The 27,701-nt window shown below is 37.5% G+C and overlaps 1 protein-coding gene and 1 long non-coding RNA gene across 3 annotated transcripts in view; one reads left to right on the top strand and one right to left on the bottom strand.

The window, feature by feature from the left end:
• Positions 1 to 27,701, bottom strand: part of LOC150095220 (uncharacterized) — a 92,222-nt gene that overhangs the window by 6,738 nt on the left and 57,783 nt on the right. The window lies entirely within an intron of this gene.
• Positions 1 to 27,701, top strand: part of LOC150095221 (stathmin-like) — a 90,466-nt gene that overhangs the window by 22,029 nt on the left and 40,736 nt on the right. For both annotated transcript variants that reach the window (XM_090410143.1, XM_090410142.1), the window contains one exon: positions 16,242 to 16,402. In XM_090410143.1, coding sequence (XP_090266269.1) covers positions 16,242 to 16,402 — 161 coding nt within the window. The remainder of the gene's footprint in view (positions 1 to 16,241; positions 16,403 to 27,701) is intronic.

Below are 27,701 nucleotides of genomic sequence, written 5' to 3'. Positions count from 1 at the left end.
CATGTGAAAGAATGATATTGTATGCTGTATGCATAAGCAAGGATGTCTGCCCTATCCCTTGCGTAACAACGGATAGCTAGGTACCTTTCATTGGAATTTTTTTAAAAGCATGAAATTCGCTCGACTTATTTTAACAAGGAAACAGACGCGACTAACGTTATTTTTGGAACTGGTAGTGATAATACTGTTTACAATAAAAACATTTTGCTCCTTCAAGAGCAATATTTACCCTGATAATGAATAAAGCACTTCTTATCATTTATTTCCTCTCCTTGTAAGTGAAAATTTAAATGCTAGATAGGAAATGTTTAAAGATTACTGGAATTTCAACAATTTTCATATTATATATTAATGTTTCATACCTCTTAAACCAATAGAAGTTGATTTTATTATTATTTTTTTTTTTCAACATTTGGTTACTTGATTTGGGGAATTAGTTTGCTCTCATTTTTACCTTTGCCCGAAGACCAAACCACAATAAGAAATAACAAGGGTAGACATTAGAGGTTCAAAGTATCTTTTATTTATTTATTTGGGGGGGGGGGACTAAATAGTGCTTGTCACTTATATTACCTGAAAAAATTACATGTTAAACCATCTTTTTTAATAAGCTTTCCCAAAGGATACTCTAAATTATTTACGGTAAACGTAACCTTCCGAAGTGCTGTTAAATTTTAATATTACAATTTATCACGCAGACGATAAACAAAATATACACTTATTTTGTTTTATTTATTTATTTAAGTCTCAGCTCAAGTAGAGTTCCAAGAGCGTGGAAGGAAGATATGATAGTTCCATCGCATAAAGGTGGTCTAAACAGAGGCTGAAAAATACAGACCCGTTACTATCTCAGGAATGGTGGTTAAAGTTTTGGAAAAGTTGGTAAAAGCCAGAATTCAAGATTGGGTGAATAATAATTATTATTCACCCAATCTTGAATCAAATAAAAATCAAATAAAAAGAATAAAATTATAATTTGATTCTTTTTAGAGGTCAGCATGACTTTGTTAAGGGGAGATAAAGCTAATGCCTATACTGTGATACTGTCGGACTTTGCAAAAGTGTTTGACAGAACACAGCACGCGAATCTGTTAAGTTAGCAAATGGGAATGGATGATGGATTGATGAGATGGATAAGCGGGTGGTTGTCAGACAAGCATCAAAGAGTGTGTAGTGGAGTGGAGTCAAAGATTAGTCAAGTGACCAGTGGTGTGCCACAAAGCTCTGTTCTTGGTTCCCTGTTTAGTCTGTGTCTATATTAATGATACTGGAGATAATCTGAAGAGTGATACCCATTGTTTGTTGATGATACTAAGTTGGAAAGAACTATAGTAAATAAAGGAGATACTTCGTGTTCGTTTAGTTTCGTAATCAATAACAGATTCAGCCTTCCCGTGTAAGGTAGGCCGCAGCAACTTAGTAACTTGTTGATGCAAGAACTGCGTTTCTCACTTCTTTATTTATTTTTTTTTTAAAGTAGAGTATTGACATTCGGATAAAAATTTAAGGAAGGCACAATGAAAAATTCTTCATACAGAAATTCAAGTATATAAAAGCTATTCTGTATATTTTTGATGCATTTGCAGACGTTCCATCTGATGAAAAGGATAACCACATTAAGGCACTTATCATGGCCTAAGAGGATCACTTAGGATGATGAACTCTTCAGCGATCTTGTTAAATATAACATATAACATAGATCAGTCAGTTCTATTTTCCATTGTATGTTAGCCGCAATGGCCTGTCACGACGAAATAACTTGGCTGCTTTAAAACTTAATAGTCCGATAGGGTGATTAATCCTGTCCGCATAGTGCATTATACCGATGAATTTTGAGATTCTTTTGGCTTATTTGTTTTACGGGTCGAAAAATACCCGTGTTTCCGGGAGTTAAAATCCTCTACCCTCCATATGATATCATAATATCAACAGGATTGACCCATTTTGTGTCCCGCATGCAGCAGTTATTACCAGTAACTATTTTTCTTAATGTGAAATGAATTTAATATTCTGGGATGCACCTCCATAATTTTTTTCCAGTCCGTTTTTAGCTGGAAATGGCTGGCGAATTATGTTTGAAGCAGATAAGGCTATGAAGTCGGGACGAAAGACTCGAGAGTCCAGAAGTAATCATCTCACATCCATATAAGATTAACAATAACGCATAGATTTTTTCAGATTGCAATTCGCCATTTTTGTTTTACTATCGTACAAGAAAAAACATAAAGGCATTTCCTTTCCATGAATTCGCTTTTCTGATGTTATTTGTGAAATGACAAACACATTAACCAGAAGAACACTTTTGAATGATCCAGTTGCTCATTTATCACATTCATATTTCTTTACTGATTGCATGCACAAGTGATGACTCCCGTATGTGATATGCTGCTAATCCTGTCGAATATATCATCACATTTTGCATAGAGGCTAGATGGCCATTGCCTTATTCATCATGGAGATCGACCATATTCCACGTTCTTGATTATCTCACACACGTTTAGTGTGGCATTCAGCTATGCTTCTGTCAACAGTGACATAGACTGTCTGGCCAAAATTATCCAAGCGCATGCTGATCCCAACTCTCACTCCAATATGAAAGGCATTAATATAGAATTGGTTCACCGTTTGGTGCTTTTAATCTTCTGGGAAAGCTTTCCATTAGATTTTGGTGTGTTGATGCGGTAATTCCCTTCCATTTTTCCAGAACAGCATTAGTGAGGCAAGCGCTTCAGGACAGTTCATTTTACTATTAATATTTGTCTATGGAGATTGCAACACTCATGTCGGGCGATTCGGCCTAGCAATCGGAGTTTCAATTCATCCCATAAGTGTTCTAAGTGTTCAATGGGATTGGAATTAGGGCTCTGTGCAGGCCAGTCAAGTTCTTCAACACCCATCTCACCAAGCCATTCCTGCACAGACCTCACTTTGCAGACTGGGGTATTGTGTTGATATAAGAAAGGACCTTCACAAATTGCTGCCATAAAGCTGGAAGAATTGTCTAGAATGCCATTATAGGTCTCAGAGTTGATTCCCTGTCATTGGAACTAAAGGATCCATCCAGAACCATGAAAAAGAGCGCTAGACCATGATGTCTCCTCAATCCAACTTCATACTTGGTAGTTGGATTCTCCTGACATCTGCCAAACCCACACTTATCCATCGGACTGCCAGATGGTGAAGTGTGATGCATCACTCCATAGGACGCGTTTCTACTGTTCCAGAATCCAATGGCGGCGAACTACGCACCCACTTCGCCCGACGCTTGCTGTTGCCCTTGATGATGCCAGCCTGTATGTGTGTGTGTGTGCGCGCGCGCTGTGCAGCCATGAAAACTCACGTTCTTCAACTCCCAACGAACAGTTGTGGTGCTGGTGTTGCTTAGAGACACTTTGGAAAACGGTATCGACTTCTTTCACCGAAGAAGGCGATTTTTCGCACAGCGCGCTTCAGCACTCAGCAATCCCACTCTGATTTTATGTGATTGTGTTGCTGTTATTGTTCCTAGATGTTTCCACTCCATAACGCCACTTACAGTCGATCGGTGCAGCAGCAGAGTAGAATTTTCTCGAGCTGAGGAAATTACAGAGGTGATATCTATGCTTTGTTTCAACAATGCAATACTGTGAGTGGCATAATGAAGAGACATAAAAACGGAGGAAAACTCACGTAAAAAAACTTTATTAATGCAGAATTTTCGCTTACGTATCATAGATATCGCCAGTACAAGATCACAGAATGGTAATTAACACTTTCATTGCCAAACTGAAAATTGGAATTTCGTGTGGTGGCCAAATTTTTTTTTTATTTTTTTTATTTTTTTTTATTTTTTTTATTTAGTTAGCGACGTCCACGCGATAACGCGTGATCGGCCGTTTCGTGAGAACTTGCATCACGCGATATCGCTTGCTTGGCAATGAATATGTTAAACAATAACAGGCAGTTCTAAAAATCGCCATCTGAGTAGCTAATGTAAGTAAACTAAAAAGGTCAATAATTTCCTGACTTGTTTTTAAAAAATATATAAATATCTACATAGACCAAATAAAGTTAGGAAAGATTAGCAGATTTAAAAAGTACTACCTCTCACAAAGGGAATAGTCATAGACCATCGAATAGTACTTTTTAAATCTGATAATCTTTGCTAACTTTATTTTGCCGATGCATATATTTATATAATTTTTTTTTTTAACACGTTAGGAAATTATTTACCCTTTTAAAAAGTTAATTTACATTAGCTACTCAGGTGGTGATTTTTAGAATTGTGTTATTGTTTATGCTATTATCACTAAGTGCTTCATATGGTCCTTTTTACTATTAATTGTTCATCTATAAAAATTGCAAGACTGTGCGTTTGTTTTTATACCTGTATGAGTCACAGTTGGGATGTATACAGCAATATCTACTATTATGAGATGTCCGGATATTTTTGATCACATAGTGTACTATATCTATGGTATATTTCTAAATGCTTCCCTCCATAGTGCCCTCCTTGGCTACAAAACATTCTAACCATCTCTTTATTAAAGACAATAATCATTATCTGAGGGATATATTATTATTATTATTATAGGCAACTCCAAGGAGTCCTTAGACTCATCGAGGGAGGCCCTAAACATCATATCAAGAACAACTATTCGGCATTCACACAGTATCTATCATACTTTGCTTTAAACCCATTTACAGTCATGGCACCTACAACAAACTCTGGCAGCTTGTTCCACTCATTCACCACTCTCCAAATAAAAAACCTAGTTCTAACTCTTACTAACTACACTCTTGCTCAGTTTCCATGGATGGCCTCCAGTCCTCCCACGCCAATCCTGTTCTCAAAAATATCATCTGAATTAATCCTGTAGAAACCCTTCAGCAATTTGAATGTCTCAATCATATCTCCCCTCTTCCACCTATCAACCAATTTCTGCAACCCACAAATCTTCAACCTGTTCTCATAAGGTTCATTCCATAGACCTGCTGTCATCTTGGTCATTCACCTCTGGATCCTCTCCACCTCCTCCCCATCAAGAAGAGACTTAGGTGATCAAATCTGGGCACAGTAGTCGAGATGAGGTCTTATCAAGGCTCGGTACAGAGGAACAATAACTTGCTTGTCTCTGCTTGTCAAAGTATTCTTCTGTAATCAAGTGATCTGATGAGCTGATTTAGCCACTTTTGCTATGTGCCCCCTAAACTTCAACTTCTTATCCACCAACACACCCAAATCTCTGGCTTCGTCAACCTCCTGGAGTACAGTTCCACCAATGTGATATACTGCTGCTAATTTTTTCACCCCAAAATGCATAACCTTACACTTTGCTACATCAAACTGACATCCATTCTCATTAGCCCAGACTGCCAATCTATCCAAATCATCCTGCAAAATTTTGACATCATGTGCATTCACTATTGCTCCATTCAACTTTGCATCATCAGCAAATAAATGAACAGTTCCTCTCAGATCCTTTCCTATATCATTAATGAACAAATTAAATAGCAGTGGTCCAAGAACAGACCCCTGCAGCATACCACTAGTAACAGGCCTTCTTCTGGACTCCACTCCTGAATAAACTACTCTCTGATCTCTCTCTCTCCATCAACCACCCTCCTATCCATTTCACCAATCCTATATCCATCCCCATGTGCTGCAGTTCACTGATTAGAATTCCATGTGGTATCCTGTCAAAGGCCTTAGCAAAATCCAGCAGTATCACTGTAAACCTATTTATCCAGTTCAGCCTGTCACTATATTATAAAATGTGAGCAAGTTACTGAGGCATGATCTACCCTTCACAAAGCCATATATACTATGATACATTCAAGTATATCATGCACCTGAATCCTGGAGAAACTCCAGTTAGTACTTTGGCTTTTTTCTGCTAACTTCCTACCATATCTCTTATTAAGTTATTTTTATAATGTTTTTCTTTTCATGACATAATAGCAAATGAGCTCACTCTCTCTAGGGTTCTCATCATGCTTAACTAATTTCTTTTCATAATCCGATTTTGTTTTGCGCATATCAGAAACTTTCATGGCTTACAGTGGAGGGTATGGAAGGGACGAATGAATATCAGTAAGAATTTCAAGCATGTTCACGAATTTCCATGGTAACTTTATTATTATTATTTATTATTATAAAAACCTCCATGGAGTCAAAGACTCATCGTGGGAGGTCCACTGTTATACACACAGTTTATCATACTGTGCCTTAAGTATATTTTATATATAATATAATACATTCCAATCACTCACCACTCTCCATGCAAAAAACCTGCTCCTCACTCCCTTACTCACACCCTCCTTATACAGCTTCCAGGAATGACCTCTTGTTCTCCTGCTATCCTCACCCATTCTGTACAAAACCCCCCCGACGTTAATCTGGTAATAACCACTTAACAGCTTATATGTCTCAATCATTTCCCCCCCCCCTCCTCCTTCTATCCACCAATTTCTGCAAATTGCATTTTGTCAATCTGACTTCATACTCTACATTCCAGAGACCAGAAACCACCTTAGTCAATCGCCTCTGAACTTTTTCCAACGCAATTTCATCTTTTTGAAAACAAGGTGACCAGATCTGTGCACAGTAATCCATATGTGGCCTGATCAAAGCCTTATACAAAGGAACCATAACATCCTTACTTCTACAAGTCAATGTCCTACGTTATCTAATATATATGAATGCGATATTTTATATAGTTCCTGTATTGGCTAAACAAATCAAAAGACATTTTTATAGATGGTAAACTAAGTAAGAGCATAGTTAGGGAGATGTGAGGGTGCAGGTTATTCTCATGGATTGTGTGGAATGGGATACCACTGGATTATGTAAGTGAATCTTTAGTGAATATTTAAATGCATTTTAAATTATTTAAACGTTTTAACTGATTTTTTTAAAAGAACGATATGATAGATATTGATGCACTGTGTGACTTGCAAGAAGCCCTCATTCGATGAGTTCTTGACTCCCTTGACCCATGAGTCAAGTTAATAATAACCCCCTAAACCAGAAAGAACAATCACAATCATGACTTACGGAATTCGTAATCCATTTTTCCACATACTGAGATTCATTATTTTAATATCGTTCCCACAGCCAATAAATCCCGTGTGTGCAATGCATTTCTTTACACAACTTTTACATCTTTGAAAATATTCTGATTATAAAACAATGTATCGTGCATGCATAAACGCCTTCATAGTGCGACAGGAAGAACGAAGGCACGCAGTCTTCATTCAGACTGAGTTTGAGTCTCGTCCTTAAGAAAGGAATTTTAAAAATAAATTATTCCCCACAGGGATTCAGCAAAACTCCTTCAGCTCTAATCAAATTTTGGAAATCGGTGAACAGCCAGTGTCATTCCTAGCCATCAATGATAGCTGAGCTGTGGCTACTTTCTTGAATGTATCAAGGAAGTGTATGAAAGATAAGAGTGTGCCATCTCGTTATCCTAAATCCTAATCTGTATTGTAGTTTTGAAATAATGTGAGTTCTATGCTTGAGCTTTCTGAGTTGCAGGATTAATGGTAGTTTCCCTTCAAAAACCCCAGGGTGATCTAAAAGATCACTCTAAATCTCACTGAGTGATCTAAAAAGATTGCTAAACTCATCACTGCAGAACAGAACAACTAAGCAGTCTCTACTCAGTGATAGACAACCTATCAAGTAGAACCATTCTACTCCCAGGAAGCCCAAAGATGATGATTAAAATATCGTAAATCGTAGCCAGACCAAGTCAATATTCAATTAAAGTGAAGGGAGGGCTCCTCTCCAAAAACTCCGAGTGATCCAAAAGATTGTTCTAAATCCCTTTAAAAGACCCAAAATGATAAATAAACTCATTAGAATACTCACCAGTGAATCCACTCAATGACAGGCAAAAGCCTGCTTTTCTGAGCAGAACCATTTATTCATCTCTTTCATTTATTCATTCTTGACAGGACCCGTTGATGGGCAAGCACCCATCAACGGGTCCTGTCAAGGCTATGTCAGCAGGAATGATGCCACAGGTAAGCACCCGATGGAATGTAGTGATCAGGACTGCTTCCTGTTCAAGTGAGATATCTCTCTCCAAAAACTGAGTGAGCTAAAAAATAAACCAAAATCTCACCGAGTGACTCAAAAGAGCACTAAACTTATCATCCTGACCGGAATCACTCCGGGAAAAGACATTCAGCAGTGTCTCCATTCAGTGACAGGCAAAAACTTACCATTGAGTAGAACCAAACTACTCTCAGGAAATTCAAAGACAAACATTAAAATATCATAAATAGGAGCTAGCACTTCAGCAGTCAGTTAAAATGAGGGGAATTCCTCTCCAAAGACAATGAGAGATCTGAAAGATCACTCTAAATCTCACTAAACTCATTAGGATACTCAAGAGCAATCCATTCAGTGATAGGCAGAAACTTACCAGCAAGTAGAACTGCTTATCTCTGAGGGCAAGCATACATCAAAGGCTACATCAGTATAAACTAAGCCACAGGCAAGTATCCACTAGAATATAGTGATCAAGACTTCAGTGGAAAACCACATCACTGAGAAGCTGATTCATTAAGATACTAATATTAACAAATGCATAAGTCATATTTTCTAAATACAAGTAATAAAATGGTCCATCACCATATTATTAAAATACTGTAGATCAGAGATAGTTGTAGAGAGTATGTAACTTAGCTACAAAGCATACAACACTTAGCAAGAAATCATATTCTTGTTTTAATCCTTTACCCAAGCAATACGCTTGCAAACAAAGTTTGCATGCAAGAAAAGGGTGATCACATGGTACATGATGATATCACCCTTTTCTTGTTAGCCAGACTAATCTGCCTATACATTTCCTTCTCAACATCCTCCACATTACCAGGTCTATAGCAACACCTAACAAACTTTTCATCCTGTCCACCTCCACTTCACATCATATTACTTCAAAACTACTGTCATTATTTGCTCCTTGCATCTCCACTTTAGATGGCATTACTCCTCAGCTGTCATTAATAGCATTCCTCCCTCTTTTGACCTGTCTATCTTCACAAAAACTACATATCCCTCCATTTCTATTCCTGTCAAAACTGTCATCCTTCCAACTATACCTCATGTATTGTGATACTTTTTTGGGTGAAGGAACTTTATCAACACTACAATTTCATTCCTTTTATCTCAAATATTTCTGGCATTCATAAACATGTACACTAACTCGTTTCTGATTCTATAATAAGTTTTACTTACCCTATTCTCAGATATGATTCCGCTATACTCCTTCCCTGGCCATTCCTCTCTATCATCATCGCTAATATTACACTTCTTCTCATACCTAATTGTTACCCCCACATCCCTGAAAATCTTAATCCTTCTTGTACACTCACACATCCACTCCTGAAACCATGATCAACACTTCTTACACAGTGTCTCCTGTCCACCTTGACCCCCCACCCATTTCTGTGTCCATCGTTTTTCTTTTCTCTCATTCTGTTCATCCATGCCACTCACTTCTCCATTCACAAGCTCTCCTACCCTACTCTCCTGTTCTCCCATTACACCTCTTGCTTCCTCAGGGATTCCATTCTTCAGTCAGTTTTCCATCTGACCCACACTAAATCCATTTAATTGCAGCCCATCTCTTTTATACAGCTCCATCCATCCCACAAATTCATCCCACACATTCACAAAAAGTTGGGGAGAACTATGAGGAGTACAATGGATGTTGTAGCCTAGCAAGAGGGCATGAATAGACGGAGTGAATGGGCAAGTATGTGAGGCTACCAGGTCAATGTAGCAAAGTAAGGTTTTAAAATTTGGTAAACAAAGATGGGATGCAGGTATAAGATTGGTAGGGATATCTTGAGGAGGTGAAGGAGATGAAGGATCTTGGGGTTAAAAGAACCTGAAATTTCAGAGACATTTTGCTAAATTTTGAGTGTAGCAAGCAGATTATAGCAATGATGCAGAGAATACTGACATGTAGAAGTAAGGATGTTATGATTTCATTATACAAGGCTTTGATCAGACTCATATGGATTGCCTGATTTACAAAAGGATGAAGAGTTGTTGGAAAGAGAGTTCAGAGATGAATAACTAAGTTGGTTTTCATTCTCACCGTTCCAGGGACCCAGATTGAGAGAATGCAAATTGCAGAGTCTAGTGGATAGAAGGAGGAGGAGCATGATTGAGACCTATAAGTTGGTAAGGGGTAATTACCTGATTAATGTGGATGAGATTTTTCATGCGATGGCTGGAGGCAGAACAAGATGCCATCCCTGATAGCTATATAAGGAGGGTGTGAGCAAGGGAGTGAGAAGTAGGTTTTTGTGTGGAGATGGTGGGTGACTGGAATGCAGGTCACAGTATGAGCTGTGTGTCTGTGAGAGTGGTCCCTCCCACAATGAGTCTCTTAACTACATGGAGGTCGCTAGTGAGCCAAGCAATGTGGATGTGTCTAAGAAGAGCTCCTGATTGAGATAAGTTATTCTAGGAATAAATATATGCGTAATTGTTTGAGTAAGAACAGCTGTAAACGTTGTGCGCTACCAGTATTATTAGTGTGGGGGATTTTTCTTGCCTAAACTTAATTACGAAATCGTTATTACTAGACCTAGTAACCTGCAAGGAAAAAAAAAATGGTGGTGGCATTGTCATTCCATGACTTTAATTTAGATTTCAGTCGTTTTGTTAAGTGTGAGGTATGTTATATGTATTCTTTTGATTACATAAACAATTTGTGGATGTTTAGAGCAGATGGAAGAAGGGTGTGTGTGAAGTGTGACCTGAACGAGGAGAACTGATGAATGCAAATATGAAATTGATGACAGAAAGTGTTAGTAGTGAGAATGTCGCGGGTAAAATGAGTGCACATTTGAAAAGAAGGATGGTGAGAAAGAGAGGTGAAAAAATGTTAAAAAATCAGTAAAAAAAGAAAAAGAGCGATTTGAAAACCATAATGGATGTTAAAAGAAACGAAAGTGAGGCAAGAGTAGCGGAAGGAAACTAAATTGAGAGAACAAATGAAACTAGAAATGACGTGACGCAGAAATCGAAAGTGAAAAATATCGAAAGAATGAATGATAGCGAAAAAAGAATGAATGATGGCGAAAGTTGGACGCATGTAGGACTGAAAGTACGGAAACAAAGAATGATGAATGAGAGTGAAAGTGAGAAGAATGATAGCGAAAGCTGGATGCATGTTAGACCGAAAGTACGGAAACAAAGAAGGATGAATGAGAGGGAAAGTGAGAAAAGGGGGGTCGAGAGTTAGAAAGATTGAATGATAGAGAGAATGTGTCGCGGGATTCAGAAGTTGAATTGGATTGGATGAGGCAAGAAATGAAATGGATGTGGAATGAAATTAAGAGAATTCAGGTCAAAACTATTAAAATAAATCATGATGGCATGAAAGAGTTAACGAAAGATGAGCGAGTGGCGTTGTATGGCAACTCCATTATTAAAGGTGTGCTAGAGGATAGAATGCACAAGATATGTTTTCCAGGTGACAAAATGAGTAGAGTGATTGAGGCATTGGATATGAGGCGGGAACGAGCAAAAGAGTTAATAGTATTAATTGGTACAAATGATTTGAGAGAGAACAAAGAGCATATCAGAATGTATATCAGGAGGCTGCTTGGAAGGATAAAAGAGAATAGTGTGACAGGAAGGGTAGTCAGTGTGTTGCCTAGGTATGACTATGGTGAAATAAGGTGGAGAGCAAGGATTATGAATGATATGTGAGGATATGGGAGTACAGTTTGTTAATGTGTGGAATGAGTTTGAGGGACGAAGTGAGCTGTATGGGAGCGATGGACTGCATTTGAGTGGTTATGGTGCGAGTCGCTTGGAGAGACTGCTGCTGGAAGGTAGAGAAGTGAATAGACAGAATGAATCAGATCGAGAGGGGAGTGATGTGGAAGAGCAGGAGAGTAAGATAGGAGAGATTGAAGAGGCAGATATGAATGGGGAAGTGAGTGGTATGAGTATAGAAAATGAGAGAATGGGTGTGCAAGAGGAACAGAGAAAAACGGGCAGGCTCAGGTGGACAGGGGTATACAGCGTGAGAAAGGTGGATGCTCCAAGAGGAGGTGAGAGCATGTGTAGGCAGGAAAGGAATGGGATGACCAGGGATCAAGAGTAAACAGTTGGAATTGAAAAGGTTCTAAAATGAAGAAGCAGAAAGGGAAATGGCCCCAGTCGAGCATCAAGAGATCACATCGAGTGAGTGGTATCAGTGGAACTAGCTGTTGATCGAGAAATGAGTGTTGTGTTTGTATACAAATGCTAGAAGTATAAGAAACAAGGCAGATGAAATGGTTGCACTAATTACGTCTGTTCACCCAAAGATTGTCGGAATAAGTGAGACATGGTTGGAAGAGAATGACATCCTGACAGGAATAGAGATGGAAGGGTAGTATGATGTGTTTCATGAGGATAGAAGGGGTAAAAAATGAGGGGGAGTGCTATTGATGATAGAGAAAGAGTTATGTCCATACAAAGTAGAGATGCAAGAACGAAATAGAGCCAGTGGTTTTGAGGCAGTATGGTGTGAGATAGAGGTGAATGGAATCAAATACTTGGTCGGATGTTGTTATAGACCAGGTAATGTGAATGGTGTTGATAGTGAAATGTATAGTCAAATTAGCCAAGCAAATAAGAAAAGGGGTGATCATTATGGGTGATTTTAATTATGGCAATATAGACTGGAATGAAGAGATAGCAACTGGAAGTAAAGAAAATGAGTTTCTTGAGTTTTTGAGGGAAAACTACCTCAGACAGTATGTAACAGAGAGCACATGAGGATTCAGGGTCTTAGATTTGGTCATCTCATCAGAGGATGTAATTATAAATGAGGTGTCAAATCATCCACCAGTTGGTGAGAGTGACCATGAGGTGGTTGCCAGCAGTGTGAGGACCTCTGTGAGAAAAGGGTATATGTAGAACTACAAGGGGGAGTGATTATGACGAGGTCAGGCGATAGCTTGCAGGTGTAGCGTGGAATGAAGAGTTAGCTGGAAAAGAGATCAATGCAGCTTGGAGGATTTTCAAAACTATCTAACAGATGCAATGTCTAAATGTATTCCAAGGGTGAGAAGGTTAAATAAGGTAGGTGTGAGATGGATGAATAAAGAGATTAAGCATGTGATACAGAGAAAAAGGGCATTGTGGAGGCAGCATAAGAGAAGTGGAAATAACCCATTTCATGAGGTCTACAAACACCAGGCAAGGAGAGTGACTTGGTTGGTGAGAATAGCTAAAGAGAGGTATGAACAGCAGTTAGCTAATGAAGCCAAAAAGAATCCTAGGGAGTTCTTTCAATATGTAGCCAGCAAAAGAAAGAATGGTTATGGAAGGATGACTGATTGGAGAAAATGGTATAAAGACAGCTGTTGCAGAATGTGTGGTGGGGATACTTAATAAGCAGTTCATAAAAATCTTTCAATCTTGTGAATGTGATTTCATGGAGAGATTTAGAGCAGTTGATGATAGGGAGGAGAGATTGACTGTAAGTGAGCAAGACGTGTTTGGGGAGTTGAGTAAACTAGATGTAAATAAGGCTGTGGGACTTGATAATATATCACCATGTATTCTGAAGGACTGTGCCAAGGGGTTGACACCTGCCTTGACATATTTTTTTTAATACGAGTTTTGCACTTGGTCAAGTTCCTAAGGAGTGGAAGGAGGGCAAGATTGTGCCACTTCATAAAGGAGGTGATCGAACTCAAGCATCAAACTATAGGCCTATCTGTGTGTCAGCTGTTGTGGTTAAGTTGTTAGAGAAGCTTCTGAGAACTAGGATCCAGAGTTGGGTTGAAAACAATGGTATTATCTTTGATGGACAGCATGGATTTGCTAAAGGGAGGTCATGTTTTAGTAATCTACTTACTTATTACAATAAAGTGACTGCTTCCTTGGACAGAGGAGAAGGATACACAGTAATATACTTGGATTTCACAAAGGCTTTTGATAGAGTACCTCATGATAAGTTGACAGTCAAACTAGAGCAGATGGGGTTGGATATTAGATTAGTGCATTGGATTGGAGACTGGCTATCTGATAGGTATCACCAAGTTGTGTATGGGGGGTGCGATATCCAGGAAAATGAAAGTCACTAGTGGAGTGCCTCAGGGGTCTGTTTTAGGGCCATTACTGTTTAACTTGTATATTAATGATATTGACTAAGATTTGGATCGAGATATTCAGTTGTTTGCAGATGATGCAAAGTTGGGAAGAACCATAAAGAGTAGTGAAGATGTTGTGGCCTTACAAGAAGACTTGAATAAATTGAGTGATTGGGCATGGAAATGGGGATGTGAGTTCAATGTTGCAAAATATAAGGTTTTAAAATTTGGAAAACAAAGATGGGATGCAGAATTTATGCTTGGTGAGAATATATTGTTGGAGGTAGAGGAAATAAGAGATCTGGGGGTGATAGTGGATAAGGATCTAAAATTTAGGGGACACATAGTCATAATTGTGAAGACAACACAAAGGCTTCTGGGAATGATGCGGAGGACACTGATGTGTAGAAGTAGGGAGATTCTTGTTCTGTTGTATAAGGCTTTGATTAGGCCACACATGGACTACTGTGCCCAAATTTGGTCACCGAGTTTTCAGAAGGATGAAGAGATGTTGGAAAGGGTCTAAAGGCAACTGACTAAGGTAGTTTCTGACCCCTGGAATGTCGAGTATGAGGAAAGATTGAGAAGATGTAATTTGCAGAGTCTGGTGGACAGGAGGAAGAGGGGAGATATGATAGAGACCTACAAGTTGGTAAGGGGTTGTTATAGGATCAATGGTTGAGAAGTTCTACAGAGAATAGTGGGAGATCAGGGGAGAACCAGAGGTCATCCCTGGAAACTGTATAAAGAGGGTGTGAGTATGGGAGCGAGAGGCAGGTTTTTTTCATGCAGAGTTGTGAATGATTGGAATGGCTTGCCTGAGAGTTTGGTGTCTACAAGGAGTTTGAGTGTGTTTAAGACATGGTATGATGAGATGTGTATGCGATAAAAGGACCTCCCAGATGAGTCTTTGACTCCATGAGGTCTTGGGGTAATAATAATAACATACCATATCAGGAAACCAGCAGAGAAAATGCCTCAACATCAGAATGAAAATTCTGCTTTAAATAACATATGCTGGTTATTTTATCCTTTTTTGATTATTTTGGATGTCTGCAACTTACAAATCTTCATGCTGTCACATTTAACTTTTTTTTTTTTTATTGAAAATTCTTTTGAAATCTGAGAAACCTATCTGGCTACTACAATTGATAATTTTGTCCTTATAAATTATTTTTATAGCACGGTTATGTCTTTCTCTCTTGGACAAGAATGAACACAGCACCTCTTCTTGGTTTAGAAGCTTTACTATGTAGATAAAAGTTGGGATGCTCAGTCATTTCATCAGAATTGCATGGTAGCCCACAGTAACTTTTCAGTTTTTCTTGTTGCAGTTATTTATTTGACACTATTTTGGTCATCATTTTAGATGGGCTGTAAGTTAATATGATAAATGTAGCTTTAATGACACTTGTAATACTAATAAACTTTAAAAATATGTTCCATACAATAAAGATTTATTGAAAATTATCAAGAGCTATTTCATCACTGAAAATAATAGTATATGTATAACCAACTGGGGAAAACTTTCAACAACTAGCTCTAATCCAAAGTATTTTAATAATAAGGTGTTACATCTTTTCACTACTTGTATATGGAAAATATATGACGTCTACATTACTTCAACTTTGACATCTCTTCTGGGTCTGACTGCCACTGATGAGACCTCAATAAAGGTCGAAAGTAGTCTGTGTAATGATCCTTCCCATAATGCATAGAATTATACACACCCTTTGGGTGTGTATAAAATAGTTAATTACTAAATAGTTAATTAGTAATAACTAAATAATTAATTAATCATTAGCCTCTATACACAAGTAGCCTATTTGTGAAGATATTTCACAGGAAAACTTTGCTTGCTTACACCTGGATAAAGATTAAACACTATAATTTCTTGGCATTTTTAATTTAATTTTTCAAAAAATGAGAACAGAATACAAGCAAGTTGTGGCACTAGCTATTTTTTGGTTTACCAGCTGTTGTATTTATCTTGTATTCTGTCTCATTTAAGGTACTTGTTTGTTCCACATATATATTGTTATTTTCAGTAAGAAATGTATGCTGTTAATTTTCAATAAATCCATTGTTATAATCATATATAATAACAGTTATTACATATTTCTTTCCATATAATTTAGCCGAAGTTCGTGCAACTGAACAGTCAAAGGGAGGAATGAAATACGAACTAGTTTTGGCAGATCCTACCAATGAAACACCAAAACATCCAGATTCTCCACCAAAATCAATCTCTGTTGAAGAGATAGAGAATAAGCTGAAAGCGGCTGAAGAAAGACGTCAGGTATTAATTTTACTCCATTTATTGTTTTCAGTAGCTGTTTTCAATAAACACTGTTTACAGTAGTTAGTATATCTACTATCAGTAGTACATAAAATATTTGGTGTTGTGGTTGGGGATGTAGAAATGGACCCTGTGTTCTAATTTTAAAAAGAATCTCTTTCACGTTGTTACATCGTCTTGCACATAAATGCCAGAAAGTAAATGTGATAAATTTAATAATTTAGTTATCTCCAACATTTCATAAGAATCTATTTTTAGATTGAGAGAAACCAGTTGGATATATGTTAAGTGTAAATGCAGAATCAAACGTGTGATAAACAAGGAGAGGATAAGAAATACATTTTTGGACTATTTTGTGCTCTACTGGTGAAACCATGTTGTAGGCAATGGACGAGAGAGAGAGAGAGAGAGAGAGAGAGAGAGAGAGAGAAAAGGATTATTATTATTATTCAGGTGTAGGGATCGAGGATGTAAGCGAAGCTGTTAGCTTGCAGAGAGATGTGAAGAGTTTGATTATTTTGGCAGTAACCAATAATTTAAAGGTGAGAAATATGCAATGAGAGAAGATATGAAAGAACTGCTGAAAGAAATAAAAAAGAAGAGTAAGACAGTAAGGACTGTGAATCTGCTTGGTATGAGAGGAATGAAATGATTGCTAATTAGTCAATGAGAAGATTGCAATGGAGGAATGATATACAATTTATATATATATATGAAATGAATTTGATGGTCAAAAGAACCTGTATATGTTTGATGGCCTGCAATAGAATAATTTCGGAGTTAGATGTTTGAGGAAAGCATTATTCAGTGAGAAGTTAGAAGTGCAAACTAGAGGTAATATGGGGTGGGTGAAATGCAGTCAAGCCTGTGGCTGGCCAAGCCTGGGGAAAATTGTGTGAATGCAGAAATCATCATAAACTGCCAGTTACAGTTTATGATGATTTCAAATCTGAATGGATTGGTAATGACGTGATACAAGCATAATTATAGGCCCAAGGAAATGCTGAAATGCATGCATGTATGCCATAAGCATCAGAAATACAGGGAGGAGATTTGACATTGGTCAGCTCAACTTGGTCAGAAAGTATTGGTATTAATTAGACTTGGTTGACAGAAAATGATATAGTTAAGAGGGATAGAATGTAAGGGGTACTGTATTTCATTACTGATGATAACTGAAGAACTTCAACCAACAAAAGTAGAAGTTAAAGAGGGATCTCAGGTCAGCTCAAATATCTGAGGTTATCTGGTGTGAGATAGAAGCTAATAGGACAAAATATATTGGTGGTTGTCACTATAAATTGGGGAGGGGGGGGGGCACAGAAAGATGACTCATTATACTAATCTGCCGATGGTATGCATTGGCAAACGAGTACAAGTGCAGCAGGCCAAGCAATTATTATGGAGAGGGACTTCAACTATGTGAATTGGAGGGAGGAAAGGGAATGTGACAAGATAGAAATATAATTTATACTATTAAGGGATAATTATAAGCAGCAGGTGATGGAAGGGACCAGGGGTTTGGGAATGTCTGGATCTAGTAACAGTATCAGAAGATGTATCCATAACCATAGTAGACACTGCCACTGAAGGGAAAGTGACCATTCAGTCTTATTTTTGAAAGTTGCTAAACATGTGGAATTCTTAGTCAATCTAAGTCACAGTTCTGGAAAAGTTCGAAGGGAGTGAAAAGTGGGTAAGAGTTCTATTGCATAAAGAAGGCTTCCAAGACAGAAGTTTCAAATTACACATCAATTAGTATCTCAGGACTAGTGATTAAGATACTGGAAAAGTTGGTTAAAAGTAGAATTCAAGAATGGGTGGATAAAAATATGATGCTCTATGATGGGCAGTACAGCTCTGTGAAAGGTAAGGCCTGCATTAGTAATTTGCTCCCATTTAATAATAGAGTGACAGCAGAATTAGATAAGGGAAATGGCTATGCTACACTACCCCACGATACTGCTGGATAAGGCATTTGACAGAATGCTGCATGGAAAACTATTACACATGTTAGAGCAAATGGGAGTGGATATGAAGCTGGTGACATGGATGGGCAAGGGGAAGGGTGGCCAACAGACACCAGCAAGTAGTATATGGTAAAGTGGAATCTAGGAGAATGAGAGTGACTGGTGTAGTGCCTCAAGATCCTGTATTAGGACCAGTACTGTTTAATTTGTATATTAATGATATATGGAACAATTTATGGGAGATATTTAGTTGTTTGCTGATGATACAAAATCAGGAAGGCTAAGTGATGCACACATCCTGCAGGATAATTTAAATAAAGTAGAAGTGTGAGCAAAGGACAATGGTTGTCAATTCAATGTTGCAAAATATAAGAATATGCACTTTGGGATGAAAAGGTTACATACTGCATATTACACTGATGGTACTGAATTGCAGGAAAATGATAAGGCTAGGGAGTTGGGAGTGATGGTAGACAGAGAGTTGAAATTCAGAGGACATATTGCAAAAGTTTCCAAAATAGTTCAAAGGGCTACTTGAATGTTGGAGTACACTGTGAAGTAGAGACAGAAAAGTTTTGATCCCTTTATAAGACTATATCATAGTCTTATAAAGACTATGATATAGTCTTTGCAGAGTAGTCCAGATGTATAATCACATCTGGACTACTCTGCACAGATTTTGTCACCTGAATTTCTTGGAGATGAGTAGGTAGTGGTGGAGAGGACCCAGAGATGTGTAACCAAGCAGGTGACAGGTCTGTGGAATGCTCCCTATGAGGAAAGACTGAAGGTGTATGCATTCTTCTTATTATTATTGTGCTATCTTCTATCGAAGGTCAGCGACCATCTTGGCAAACAAACCGTGCTCTTGTGCTAATCTGAGCAGTTGTGCACTGCTCTTTCCTGTCCACTTGATGTTGTCAAACCATGATATTCTTTTTCTTCCTCTAGTTCCTTTGCCATCAATTCTTCCTACCAAAATAGATTGTAGAAGTTGGTATTTGCTGTTTCTCATGATGTGTCCAAGATATGATGTTTTTCGTTTCTTGATTATTTGTACAAGATGTTTAGCTTTGCCAATGGATTTTAAGACATCTTCATTGGTAATTTTTTCTGTCCATGATATCTTTAGCATTCTTCTGTATAGCCACATCTCAAAGGCTTCAATTTTCTTGATGGTTGTCGCCTTCAATGTCCATGTTTCAACTCCATAGAGCAGAATAGACCACACGTAGCATTTCAGCATTCGGCATCTGACTTCCATGTTTAGGTCTTTATTGCAGAATAGTGTTCTCATTTTCATGAAGGACTGCCGTGCAACTTCAATCCTTGTCTTTATATCTATTTCTGGATCCCACCGTTCATTAAGCCAGCAACCAAGATATTTATATCTTGACACTTGATCAATATTTTTCCCATTGAGTGTCAGTTTCGTTGATGAGGCTGGATGTTTGCTGATGATCATGTATTTTGTCTTGTTGATGTTTATATTTATTCCCATTCTTTGGCTTTCTATGTATACTCTGTCAATGAGTTTTTGGAGATCCATAATGTTATCTGCAATTAGCACGGTGTCATCTGCATATCGTAGGTTGTTAACAATCTTTCCATTTATTGTGATTCCCTCTGGACATTCTTCCAATGCTTTTTTAAAGATTACCTCTGCATATATGTTGAACAGGAGTGGTGAGAGCACACATCCTTGTCTCACTCCTCTTTTGATGTTAATATCACTGGTGGTAATGTTGTCTAATTGAACGGTAGCTGACTGATTCCAATACAGATTTGTTATTAGTCTTATGTCTTGTTCGTCTAGCCTTATTTGTTGAAGGATTTCTATTAAGTTGGTGTGTCTGACTTTGTCGAATGCTTTTTCAAAATCTATGAAACACATAAAGACAGATTTCTGTTTTTCTATGCATTTTTGTATCAATATTTGGGTACAGAAAAGGGCCTCTCTAGTACCAAAACCATTCCGAAAGCCGAATTGTGTTTCACTTAGAGTTTCTTCACTTTTTCTATAAATGCGATTCTGAATTACTTTCAAAAATATTTTTAATGTTTGGCTCATTAGACTAATAAGTCTGAAGTCACCACAGGAATTCGCTTTGGGTTTCTTTGGGATAGTGATAAATGTAGATTTGAGCCAATCTGATGGAAATTCATCACTTTCATATATTTTATTAAATAGTTTTTCAAGAAGTTTGATGTTATCTGGTTCGATTAATTTTAAAAATTCTGTTTGCACACCATCTGGTCCACTGGCTTTTCCTGTTTTACTTGTTTGTATAGCATTCTCTATTTCGCATTTCATGATTGCTGGTCCTTGAATGTTATCTTTTATATTTATAGGCTTCTGTCTAGTATCATTGAAAAGTTCTGTTACATATTTTATCCAAATCTGTGCTTTATTCTCTTCTTCTAGAACCATTTTCATCTCTTAGAGACACTATTTGCTTTTTCCTCAGTTTTCCGGAAATTTCGTTGATTTTCTTATACAGATTGAAATTATCATGTTGTTTCTGAAGCAGTTCAATTTCAGTACATAAATTTTTCATCCAATTTTCCTTGGCTTCTTTTATTTTTTTCTTGATGATGTTATGTGTTTCTGTATACCTGGCTAGGTCTTTGTTTTTATACATTCTTCTTGTATCAATAAGAGAAAGAATCTCATCTGTCATCCATTCCTGTTGTTTTATATTATTCACATAACCTACTTCTTCAATACTTGTTGTTACGATGGCATTCTTTAAGCTATTCCAAAGAGATTCCACACTTTTATTTTCTTCTATGTTAATCTGTTGTAATCGCAGGTTAAGCTGTGTCTTGGCACTTTTATTTATGTTCGGGTCTTTCAGTTTTTCTACATCAATTTTCTTTTTCTTCTTTTGTGATTTTTTAGCTGATTTTAATCTAAGACGTACTTCTGCAACTATGGGATTGTGGTCTGATGAGATATCTGCTCCAGGATAAGTCTTTGCACTCTTTATACTACTGTGGAATCTTTTATTTATCAGTATATAATCAATTTGATTTCGGACAATGTTATGTTGGGTATCTTGAGGCGATTTCCAAGTGTACAGTCTTCTGGGTGGAAGTTTAAACCAGGTATTTGCTATTGTTAGATCTTCTTCCTGACAGAACTGGACTAGGCGATCTCCTCTGTCATTTCTGGTGCCTAAACCATGTTCGCCAACAATTTCTCCATCATCCCCTCTTCCTACTTTTGCATTGAAGTCACCCATCACTATGTTTATATCATGTTTCTTTGTTAGATTTTTAATCTCTTTTAGGTGTTCATAAAACTCTTCAACATCTTCTTCACTTTTGTCAGCTGTGGGTTCATAAGCTTGGATGATATTTATGTTAACGGGGTTTCCCTTAAGTTGTAACAGCATTATCCTTTCAGAAAATGGAATCCAATTTATTACTGATTTATTGATTTCTTCATCTACTATTACATTATGCATTGCAAAATTTAATTGATAGGTTAAAAAGAGGGGACATGATAGAAACATAAATTACTAAAGGGATTTTATAAGATTGACATGAAAATAAATTTTTTCAATACATGATGCAGAGCTCATTACTGAAAGTTGTGTAAGAGTGTGTTAAGGATGTAGACCACATTTTCTTCTGGGAGGTGAATGACTGGAATGGATTTTCAGAAACAGTTGTGAGTGCCTTGACAGTGAATGAGTTTAAGGAGAGTTATGATAGGTATTATTATGAATAATTGTTCATATGTTTCTCCCATGATGAGTCTTTTGAACTCCATGGAGATACCCATTTAAAAATATTTATCATTTTTTTTGTGATAATCCATCCATAAGAGGTTGGAAACTAATATGACATTGGTATTAGTGGGCAGACTGAAGGTTAGATAATTTGTGAACTCAGTGTTTGAAAGCTTTCAAGGTGCATATTTCAATGCAAGTTCAGGTCTCCATTAATCAGGATGGTGGTCACATGCCTTTAGTGAACCTAATTAGGCTAAACCATGGAAGTCTAAAACACTAAGTTCCAATGATCATGACCAACAAAGTTTGGTGAGGTTTGGATAGTCTTCATTTGGAGAAATCTTTATCATCAAGATAGAGCCTCAGTATTTCTTCTTTTTTGAGGTGCAGTGTTAAACCTGCAGACTAGCTACAAAGTGGTACAGCAAATGCTTTTAATCAATAATCAAATGTGCCAAGAACATGGCTCATTTATTCTGAAATTTTAAATTCCATTTTTTGCTTTTGTTGCAAATTTTTCACACCTACTGAATCAAGTAGTCTTGTAGAAGGTTATAATGATGCATAGACATGAGACTAGTTTAACTCACATGAAAAATTTCTTAAAATGGAAGGAACTTGATAAAAAGTTAAAAAACAAAACTACTATTGATTGCCAGACTCAAAAGCATGTATGAAATGGAAAAGAAACATTGGACGAGTGTTTTAGAATGCTTGATTGAAATTATAAAATTCCTTGGTAGCCAAAATTTAGTTTTTTGCAGATCATCTGATAAATTATATGAAAGGAATAACGGCAATTTTTTAAAATTAGTCGAACTGTTTGCAAAGTTTGATCCCGTTATGGAAAATCGTATTGAAAGGGCCCTACAACAAAACAATAGACTACACTATTTGAGTAAATAGTGTAGTCTATTGTATATTTTTAGACAGTCAAAATGAAATATTGGAAACTTTAAGTAACACAATCAGGGATACAATTTTATTATCAATTCGAAAATCTAAATATTATTCCATAATTTTAGACTGCACACCTGATGCAAGTAAAACAGAACAAATGACCATTATTATGCTTTATTTCCTGTGACAATGGAATTGTCAAGATCAGGGAAAACTTTTTAGGTTTTGCAGATATATCAGATTCCACAGGACGTGGTTTATGTGCAACAATAATGGAACAACTGGAAAAATGGAACATTCCCATTGAAGACATGCAAGGTCAAGGGTATGAGAATGGGACAAATATGAAAGGGAAAAAATATGGGCTCCAAAATTTGCTTTTGAACAAACATCCTCGAGCTTTTTATGTACGATGTGCTGCTCGTACTCTAAATTTATTCATTAATGATGCAGCCAAAGTGAATGCAGATACAGTTGGTTTCTTTGCAATTATTCAAGAAATATACAATTTCTTTTCATTCTCTTACAAACGTTGGGCAATCCTTTTAAAGTTCGTAAAAAATTTAACATTGAAACAGCCATCAGAAACGCAATGGGAAAGTAAAATCTGCCCTCTACGATAGCAGCAGAAATTTATGATGCACTTTTTGAAATTTTAAATAATGAAAATTTTAATAAAGAAACTCAGCATGAAGCACAAACATTATGTGCTAAAATAAAGGACTACAAATTTATTTGTTCTTTTATAATTTGGCATGATTTACTTAACAGAACCCTGTGAGTAAAATGCTTCAAGACAAAAATATGAACATTACACTTGCTTTAGAATCTATTGAAAACTTAAAAATATTTTACAAGAGTATTGATCAGATACAAATTTTAAAGAAGTTCTAAAAACGGCAAAAGAACTGAGTGAAGAGGTGGATGGAGAACAAGAGTTTAAAACTGGTAGGGAAGTTCGACGACGAAAGAAGACACGACAATTTGACTACGAGCTTCATAACGAAACGCCACAATCGCCAGAAGATAAATTTAGAGTGAATGTGTTTTATACACATTCACTCTAAATTTGTGGCTGGCGCTAGTGTCCTTGGTAAATGTGGCGGTCGAGTTTAGCTAGTCTAGAAAACGTTTTTAAAGTTAAATATAGTGTGGCTTTTTGTCACAAATTGTGCTGCAATTGTGCATCGGTTAGAAACAAGTGTCCTTCAGTGGTATTATTGTTTAGAACTGTGTTGTATATATTGTGTTTTCACTGCCGTTTGTTTCACTATATCAACGTGTAAAGATGGCGTCCAACAAGAAACGTACGTTGGCGGCGCGCAGGACTTCTACTACTACACGAAAGGCTGGCCTAGAAGAAATGAGATGTAGTGAGAGTGGGGGGGTAAGTAATAGAGAGTTGAGTAATGAAGCTGGGAGAGTCATGCTGAATAGTGTAGAGAATGAGTCCATGAGTGTGGACTTGAATGAAGTTAAGAGTGGTAAAATATATGGTGATTCTATGATTAAGGGTATGGAGAGTGGTATGCATGAGGAGTGCTTGGCTGATGGGACAATAGAAAGAGTGGCTTTAGCAATAAAGAGAGGGCATGAAGCAGACAAGATGATAGTTATGGTGGGTACGAATGACCTGAGAGGTAGTATAAATCGGGTAGGAAAAGATTTAAGAACATTATTAGATATTGTGAAGAGGAAAAGTGTCAATGGGAGAATAGTGTGTGTGTGTGCTGCCTCGTTTTGACAATTACGAGTTAAGTAGACGAGCAATGATAATGAATGATATGATTGCAAGAATGTGCAGAAAAAGAGGTCTGGAGTTTGTTGATGTTTGGAGTGTGTTTGAAGGGAAAAGGCAGTTGTATGCTAGAGATGGACTGCATCTTAACATGGAAGGACATAAGCGATTGAAGAAGTTATTGTTTTCTGAACAGGTTGAAGTTATTGGGCAGGGAAACTAATATTGAAAAGGTTGAGTGTAAGAGAGAGAAACTTTAGCACTGATTGTGTATTTATTGATCCTTATAGGCAGAATAAATTGCAGAAGAGAGGGGATAAAAATCGGCATAGGACTACGGTAGTTAGTGACTTATATATCAGTTCTAAAGCCGGTACAAGATCTAGAGGGAATCTGCAATTTTTGTATACCAATGCTAGAAGCATTCGAAATAAGAGAGAAGAATTTTTGGCATTAGTCAGTGAAATCTCACCAAAAGTTGTAGGCATTAGTGAAACTTGGCTGTCAGCAGAAGATGTGGTCACTGGAATTGAATGTGATGGGTACAGTATTTTCAGGGAGGATAGAGAAGATAGAACAGGAAGAGGAGTACTGTTGATGATAGCTGATGTGTTGCAGCCAAAGAAAGTAGTATATCATGATGATAGACATGTGAATGAGAGTTCATTTGAGGCAGTCTGGTGCGAAATAGTGACCAACGCAACCAAATATACAGTTGGATGCTGCTATAGGCCAGGGAGTACGGGGGGAGATATTGAATTCATGCATCAGCAACTTAGTGCAATGAGTGAAGGCTTAGTGATTATTATGGGGGATTTTAATTATGGTGATATCAATTGGAAGGAGGAAATATCACGTAGCAAAAAGGAAATGGAGTTCATACATCTTCTACGAGATAATTACTTGAAACAGCACGTAACTGAAGGGACACGTGGTGTGAGAGTGTTGGACCTGGTTATTGGTTCAGAGGTTATATGCATAAGTAAGGTGTCCTCGTTACCTCCAGTTGGTGAAAGTGATCATGTGGTATTGACTTGGGAGGTTGCAAAATCTGTGGATTTTTCTATTAAGAAGGGGTATGTACGGAACTACAGGTTAGGCAATTATAACAAGCTTCGGAGTGAGCTTGCAGCCATCCCATGGCAGAACATATTGCAAGGGAAAGATGTTAGCAGTGCTTGGGATAAAATCAGCGGGTATCTGAGGAAAGCAATATCAGATTGTGTCCCCATGGTCAGGAGGTCAAACAAGGCAGGCATTAGATGGATGAGCAGTAGTATCAAGCTTGAACTGCAAAAAAAGAAAATGTTATGGAGAATTTACAAGGAGATAGGCGATCAGGACACCCATGAGCAGTACAAGGCTCAAGCTAGGAAGGTTACCAGCATAGTAAGAAAAGCTAAATCAGATTATGAGAAGACCTTAGCCAAAGAGATCAAGGGTAATCCCAAAGAGTTCTTCCGCTATGTGGCAAGTAAGAGGAAGAATGACTTCGGAAGGATAACCTTAGTGGGTGCTGATGGTATTGAGGTGACAAAATCAGATGTAATAGTCGAGTTACTGAGTGATCACTTTTCAAAAGTCTATCACCCAAGTGAGGATATCTCTATACCTATAGCAATACCTAATGTGAGAATTGAAGCTAAAGAATCAGAGGTATTAAATATATTGCAAAACTTAAATGCAAACACTGCGGTAGGCTTAGATGGAATATCAGCTCGGGTGTTGCGTGAATGTGCAAATGAATTGTCAACCCCTCTTACCTGGATATTTAATTTAAGTTTGAACTCTGGTATGGTCCCTAGGGAGTGGAAGTTAGGCAAAGTGGTTCCTTTGCATAAGGGTGGCTCTAAAACTGCGGTATTGAATTACAGACCAATCACCATCTCAGGAGTAGTGGTAAAAGTATTGGAAAAGTTGGTTAAAGACAAAATTCAAGAATGGGTGGATCAGGATATGATACTCTATAGAGGCCAACATGGTTTTGTTAAAGGTAGATCCTGCCTTAGCAATCTATTAACTATTCATAATAGAATAACATCTGAGTTGGACAAAGGAACTGGCTACACAGTGGTACTTCTGGATTTTGCTAAGGCTTTTGACAGGATACCCCATAGAACACTGTTACGCAAATTGGAGCAGATGGGAATGGATATTAAATTGGTGATATGGATAGGAGAATGGCTCAGGGAGAGATACCATAAGGTGGTGTATGGAGGAGCCGAGTCCAGAATGAGGCAGGTGACCAGTGGTGTGCCTCAGGGCTCTGTGCTTGGGCCAATGTTGTTTAATTTGTATATAAATGATATAGGAAATGGCTTAAAGGGAGATATTCAGTTGTTTGCTGATGATGCAAAGTTGTGTAGTGCAATAAAAAATCAAGCTGATGTTGAAAGTTTGCAGGAGGATTTAAATAAGCTGGTAAAATGGGCAAAAGAAAATGGATATCAGTTCAATGTGGAAAAGTATAAAGTCATGCATTTTGGGATTAAAAGATTACCAGCTGTGTACTACATCGATGGAAAGGTACTCCAAGAGATTGATGAGGCTAGGGACTTAGGGGTATTGGTAGATAGGGAGATGAAGTTCAGAGGACACATTGCTAAGGTGTCCAAGATTGCACATAGGATTACTTGGTTGTTGAGGAACACACTGACATCCAGAGATAAAGAGGTTATTATTCCCCTTTATAAAGCATTGATACTTCCACATTTGGATTACTGTGCTCAGGTCTGGTCACCTGGATTCCTTGGAGATGAGGAGGCTGTGGAGAGGGTTCAGAGAAGAGTGACCAAGTTGGTGAGTGATATAAAAAATGCTCCCTACATTGATAGATTGAGAGCTTGTGGATTGCAGAGATTGGTTGATAGGCGAAGAAGAAGAGGGGATATGATAGAAACATTCAAATTACTAAAAGGTTTTTATAGGATTGATGCAGGGGAAATGTTTCA

The sequence above is a fragment of the Typopeltis vanoorti genome, chromosome 20 (assembly GCF_054136105.1).
Source record: "Typopeltis vanoorti isolate ZY-2024b chromosome 20, IOZ_Tvanoo_1.0, whole genome shotgun sequence".
Lineage (NCBI taxonomy): Eukaryota > Metazoa > Arthropoda > Arachnida > Uropygi > Thelyphonidae > Typopeltis > Typopeltis vanoorti.
This window is presented reverse-complemented; position numbering and strand designations above follow the sequence as displayed.